The sequence below is a fragment of the Macrobrachium nipponense genome, chromosome 30, assembly GCF_015104395.2.
Source record: "Macrobrachium nipponense isolate FS-2020 chromosome 30, ASM1510439v2, whole genome shotgun sequence".
In the NCBI taxonomy this organism is placed as follows: Eukaryota; Metazoa; Arthropoda; class Malacostraca; order Decapoda; family Palaemonidae; genus Macrobrachium; species Macrobrachium nipponense.
Window position 1 is genome coordinate 69,454,471 of NC_087218.1, and position 7,500 is coordinate 69,461,970.

General features: G+C 33.1%; 1 protein-coding gene across 1 annotated transcript in view; it reads left to right on the forward strand.

Annotated features, from left to right (window-relative positions):
* The window catches only part of LOC135202189 (neurotrimin-like), a 592,885-nt gene extending 588,292 nt beyond the window's left edge, over positions 1-4,593 (forward strand). The window contains exon 9 of the mRNA XM_064231443.1: positions 3,759-4,593. Within this exon, the coding sequence (XP_064087513.1) occupies positions 3,759-4,176 (418 nt within the window). The 3' untranslated portion in view covers positions 4,177-4,593. The remainder of the gene's footprint in view (positions 1-3,758) is intronic.
* The last annotated feature ends 2,907 nt before the right edge of the window (positions 4,594-7,500 follow it).

The window sequence follows — 7,500 nt, forward strand, 5'->3', positions numbered from 1 at the left end:
CCCCTACCACTTTGGCATTCAGGTGTTCCCGGTTCATTCAGAATTCGAACTCTTTAGGGTGTTAGGTTGCAACTCCCGTCGGTGATCGCTTGATGTAATTATTTAGTACCCCTCTTAGTGTACCTCGACAAAAACGTAATTTCCCTTGAATCCCTGCTGTTGGTTTAGCGTCTCTTAATTAGAACCTTTATATAAAAACCCATTCATAATTGTTTGATTATTTGATGTGTATTTGAATGAAAATCAATAGAATAAATATTATTATATATCTACTTTACCCCGGAATCGAGGCCCGCAGCTCTCTGATGAGAGAAAGCCGTTATCAACAAATCACCAAATCCATAATGACGATGACGCTATCAATCAGGTCACAGCAGTCCATCAAGTCTTGTTCCCCGGTTTGTACCACCATCGTCTCTCACCCTGGATATCCTGGGTTCGATCCCGATGGGAATAAGAAGTACAAACCAAATAATAATACATGCAAACATTTGAATTTTAACTTGATGATGACTAATATTGCCAAGCCATAGTAGAACATTTTATGACGCAAACTTTTGAGGTAGATAACCTCATAATCAGGCAGAAATTAATGACGAAAACTTTAAGAAATATTGAAGATACTATAGAATATATCTTACAAAATTCACCAAAATGGAGAAATCAGATAACAACAAAAACTTAATAATATAAATGAACCGTAAGTTAAAATGATTAATAACACAAATATATAGTTTTCGTTATGTTTAATGAAGCAATTTAGTTTATTGTGGTTCAATGATTTTTATAGTGTTTGTCTTTAATTTCAACCTGTTAATAAGGTCATCATTCTCTAAGGCTTGCGAAATGAAAATGGTTCTGCATAGCTTGGCAATACTATTCGTAGCCAAATCAGGATATCCCAAGTAGCGTTCAGTTATTGATAAGATATATATATATATATATATATATATATATATATATATATATATATATATATATATATATATATAGTATATATACACACACACACACACACACACACACACACATATATATATATATATATATATATAATATATATATATATATATATATATATATTATATATATATAATAATATATATATATATATACATACATACAAATAATATGCGTGTGTATGTTTATTTATTTTTCTCCCTTTCTCTTTTATTCACTGTTTAACTCATGCCTTGGTATATGTTTCTTTTAGTCTTCCGTGTGTTTTTATGGTTTTTGCATAAAATATTGCTTCAATTATAAGAATAAAAAAAAACGTTTTTGGTATATTAATGACTTCATTTTATGCATTTATAGCAAAATATTAATTTCTCCAGCCTTGAGGATACATCAAGAGATGTGAAACGACGTCGATAAATCTGTACATACGTGAGACATTCCTTTACTCTTTATATATATATATATATATATATATATATATATATATATATATATATATATATATATATATAGTATATATATATATATATATATATTATATATAATATATATATATATATATATATATATATATATATATATATATATATATGTATATGTGTATGTATGTGTATGTGAATATGTGTTTCAAGGAGCTGAGAATTTACTGGTTAACTGGTATGGTATGTCCTCCATAAGTATACTATTGTTGGCTTTCCTTTTTATTATTGTGATCAAGATATAGTCGTGTCCATCTTGATATCTTAACCATAATTGAATGAAAGAATAAAAAAAGGAAAAGCATAATATTATATATGAGAAGGGAAAGGAAATAAATTCGTCGGATTAGTCCTCTCGATAGAAGAGTAGAAACTGTTCAGAGCCAGGTACAATGAAAAGAGGTGCTGGCAGACATTCATTATAAAATATATATATATATATATATATATATATATATATATATATATATATATATACATATATATATATATATGATATATATATATATATATATAATATATATATATATATATATATATAATATATATATATATATATATATATTCTGTTTTCTTTTTATTTATGAAGGAGCCGACGTTTCGTATCACTTAATACATTTTCCAGGCCACGATGGAAAATGCATCAAGCGATACGAAACGTCGGCTTCTTCATAAATGGATAGAAAACAGAATGCCTTTCCATAGCTCCACTATATCTACTGTCTTAGTGTCTGCTCCCGCCTTCGATGTACATAATATATATATATATATATATATATATATATATATATATATATATATAATATATATATGTGTGTGTGTGTGTGTGTGTGTGTGTGTGTGTAAATACCTACATTCTAGAAGCCCCTCTCCTGTATCTAAGGTCCCATCACTTTTAAGGCAAAAGAGAGAGGGAGGGGGGGGGGGGCGAGCGAGCCCCATGTCAAAACCTCCCGACAACATCAGTACTGATATTAGTCCCCGGAGTTATACAGGAAGCTTAATTACTTTCAAAGTTATTAAAAAATGCCGCAAAAATCTCCTTCCCGGGACAGTTTTACTACTTTTATTAGTTTTATTACATCCTGTGGTCTTCTTCTTGGCCCCCGACCAAATAATAACTCTCTTTTCCTCCCCGGCACAAATTTACCCTTACAATGCCTTCCTATTGATTGGGAGACCCCTCCACTGTTTGCATTAAGAGGCTGTTTATCACGACTTAACATTTCCGCGTCAGGAACATAAAAATCAACGCTACGAATGGACTGCGGAGGCCCATGGAGGTTTTTGTTTGTTTGTTTGTTTTTACGACTTTTGTTCCAGCGAGGGCTAACATCACGAATCAGAATACGTGGCCTCTCTATTGATGTGCCTATTATTACATATAAATAAGAAATAAAAAAGAATGGGGGTCAAGTACAAAAGTAAACTATAAACAGAAAAAGCATCACGCTATATGATTAGCATTTTAGTCATTTTAGTGTGCATACTTTTAATGAAGCCAAATAGGAAATGATCATTTAGTTAACTTAGCAAACCCTTACCGGAGATAATTATTTAAACACGAAAAAAGAAACACAGAGTCTCAGCTTTTATGGTTAGTCAGTCAGTAGATACACTTCATTCAGAAATAAAAGAGAACAGTAAACAGGCATATAACCATTTCAACATGGAGGAGATCAAAACGTACACACGGCCGTGCATAGAGATATAAAATCTAAACGTGTAAACACGACATCTTATCATTAACATTCCACGTCCCTTTTTTTTTCTTTTTTTTTTTTTTTTTTTTTTTTTTTTTTGCGAAGTAATGAACCGTGAATATCGACTGAGATGATATCATTGGTACGTTTAGCCGTTCCGTTAAATAGAATATGATGTCACGGCGAACGGGAAATCAATATCGGAGTCAATACCAGGGTCTCCTGAAGAAAGTCTGGTGTCGGTGCACTAGAATTCGTCTGAGCTTACCAAGAGCAATCTCTTTGGAAATATGGACACCGGTGTTAAAATCCGTCAATTGCAGCTGAATCTTGCAAGTCCGAAATTCAAAATAGGTTAATTTTCTTTATCTTATTTTATTGTTTTTTATATAACTTATTTTTTGCTTTTATATTATATTATTATTATATTATCATTAGAGCCCTGGGGTTTGGAGTATTTTTTTATTTATGAAAAATAGCAATAATAACTGTTATCACCATTAACTTAGGAAATCAATGTCTTGATTTGTGTTTTCAAATGAATGCTTGTTGGTAAATAATAATAATAATAATAATAATAATAATAATAATAATAATCTTTGTTCTTTGATTGCAGGCCGACGACGGACACCGCCTACAACTCCATCCAGACGACGACGCATTCGAAGCTGAGCAACGCCATCGACACCCGCAAGCGAGAGGGGCAGTCGAAGATCCGGGAGGGCATCTCGGGCATCGACGGGGCGACGGCGTCCCTGGGCATCGACTTCCCGGACAACAAGCAGAACCGCCAGCGGCAGATGCAGCGCCTGGACCAGACGGGCGAGGGGCGTGCGAGCAACGGGGTGAGCATCCTGGGCGGGCCCTTCCAGCAGGGCGACGAAGAGAATAACCAAGGAGGCAGGAGCAGCGCCTCCTCCGCCTCAGCCACGTCTTCCATTTCGACTCTCTGGATGAACATCTTCCTCCTGAAGGTCCTCGCCGCCTCCTGGGGCATGATGGTGCAGTTCGCGCGCGGGGAGGTTTTCTTATGAGATGGGTCTCTCTCTCTCTCACTCTCTCTCCCTCTCTCTCTCATTCCAGCAAACTGGATTTCACAGACCCGAGGTGTTTTTGTGATACTAGAACAAAGTCCTCCCCGTGTTAAGGTTTTTTTTTTTTTTTAAGAAAAAGAGATGAAGTCGTCTCACTTCCTATTAATGATTACAACATTTGTATCAAGTCTGTTAGATGTCAGAGTTAGGCATTGTTTGATGAACAGAAATTCTGGACTCGGTGATGTGATCGACAGACACATACATGTACAGTCACATGTATATATATGTATATACATACGTACATATGTTGATATAATGTGGTTGCTTGTAAGTGTAATATTAATAAGCACACAAAGCATATGTTTATTATGTATTTATATATATTGTGCTATACATATACATATACATATACATACATACATACATACAGATATATATATATATATATATATATATATATATATATATATATATATATATATATATACTTTACATTCAAAATCTTGTCTTTTTTTCCTTTACTTCATTAACGTTTTTCAGTGTCACATAATAATCACATCCGAGATATCATATAATATTTTTAACCTTCGGTTCCTCTTGCCTGTTTTGTCTCCCTTGATTACTTTCCCAACTCCATAAAAAAATCGAGGCTAAAAAAAATCCGTCACCCGACAGTTTTATAACTAAGAAACTGTCTCCACTAAAAAACGGGCTTCACTTTATAGTTTATCTGTCTCGATGGCCTTTTCTGATATTTTTGTCAATATTTGCTGTGCGTAACATTTCTTTCGCTTTGCAATTCATCATTCTCGTGACCTGAAATCCTATATATATATATATATATATATATATATATATATATATAATATATATATATATATATATATATGTATATATAATGCATAGATGTGTGTCGAGGATGCTTTAGTTGTACATAAGTATTTCGTATTTTACTAACCGCGATTTTCATTTGTAATAAAAACATTTGCAAATACAGTCTCGACGAACTTGATTTCATACTAAATTTCCTTCTGTCCCTCTGTCTTTCTCTGTCTGTCCGTCAGTTTCTCTCTCTCTCTCTCTCTCTCTCTCTTTTTCTGTGTCAACATTGTTAGTTCCGCTGTTGCGTTGGTTACCAACCGTCTTTTATGCGGCTCCACCCGCAGCTAATAATAAAAGAATAATTCATTCAATTCATTAACGTGTTGATAATTTATTCACAAGATTGCTACAATCTGCCGGAAGTTTCAAAGTGAAGTTCGTTTGTGACAACCAATAAATAATTTTATTCTCTAACCTAAAATGTTACTGAAACCTGAATTATTACTAACCATACAACAACAACAAAAACTACCACTACTACTACTACTCTACTACTACTCCTACTAGCATTCCGATCCAGCAGTCAGGCACCATCGCAAATGTCCTAACTCTGACTATGTATATGTAGCCAATACCTGTTTCTATATGTATATGTATCTCTTGCCCCAAAAGGACAACATTCACCTCGGTGTTCCACTTGGGGCAAAAAGCATTTCTTGTATATATTGTACATGTGACATAAGATAAAGGGTGTTTATTCCACGGACAGATTATATCAACTGTAGGATTAGGATTCTGCGCATCTGGTAAGCGATACCTCAAAGTGACTTGAACGAAATTGTTTGAAGAGTGAGCGATGATCACTGGAAGTTGATCGATACCACTCCATTTAAAGGTTGCATTTTTCAACCTTGTGCAGAAGTGGATCGTACGCTCTATCGTGACTTTTTTTATTTTTTTTATCCTTTTCCGGAGCATCATCTGTTATGGGCCTTACCTAATCAGCGTGCAAACATTTTGTTGCACACGATACCAAAATTTGTAGCAAATTATATAAAGGATTTACTAGTAGATTTCAATATATTTCGACCATTTTTTTTCATGAAGTTAAATATGTGTAGACTTCGTAAATAGGAGACAAAATGAATATCCATTAGATCGCTGTAAAAAAAAACAAAAAAAAAAAAAAAAAAAAAACTCTTCTTTAATAGTATGTGTACGATTCATTTATAACGACGGTGTTATATTATGTATACAATTCTCCTGTATCCAGACACATGAAAATACACCCACACTCAAATTTACACGTAAAGAAATACAGGCAATGCAGGACGTTTCGTGCATTTATGAATTACTGTAAGTATTTGTTGCGGGGATTGCCTTACATGATAACTAATTTCTAGGATACGAAATTTCCGATATCTCTCTTAATCTATACCGAATATATTCTATGTGAAATATATTCCAATAGACATCCAACTACGATCTTGACAGATGTGACTTCACCAAAGACACCTAATGGCGTATAAGTTCTCTTTGGCATATTTTCATACGAAAGACTTCTATTTGACAAATAAATTCTCTTGGGTATATCCATTTACGACAGACTCCTATTTGATATATAAAATCTCTTTGGCATATTCTTATAGGAAAAACTCCTATTTGACACCAATTCTCTTCGTCATATTCTTATAGGAAAATCTCCTATTTGACACAAATTCTCTTCGTCATATTCTTATGGTAAAGACTAATATTTGACACAAATTCCCTTTGCCACATTCTCATATGAAAGGCTCCTATTTGACGTAAATTCTATTTGGTGGTTCTTATAGGAAAGACTTCTTTGTGACATAAATTCTGTTTGGCATATTCTTATATGAAACACACACACACACACATATACATATATATATATATATATACATATATATATATATATATATATATATATATATATATATGTATATATATATATATATATATATATATATATATATGCTATATATATATACATATATATATATATATATATATATATATATATATATATATATATATATATATATATATAATCTCTATGCATATCCCTACACGGAAGACTGTCACATTCCCGTACGATGACTCCTTTATCTGGCGTATTTATTCTCGTTGTTTGAAGGAATAGGACCCATTTTGACTTATAAACAATTTTCTCTTCAGTACATTTTTACAAAGACACCTATTTGAACTATAAAGTCTCTTTGTCACATACTGTTACAGACTGTTTTCTCATAGATAGACTTTAGGACATTCTCATGGGAGGGTTTCTCTTGGATGTTTGAACTTGAATTTTTCCATTCTTATGTTTTAGGTCAACTATACGTATGCACAGGGCTTCCATAAGATAGGCTGTCGAACAATCGATGAAATAAATAAGTCGGGATAGGAACATGAAACAGAATAAAATAAGGCACTGACGGGAATACCAGGATGAAATGTAAATTCATTCGCAGTGGCGGA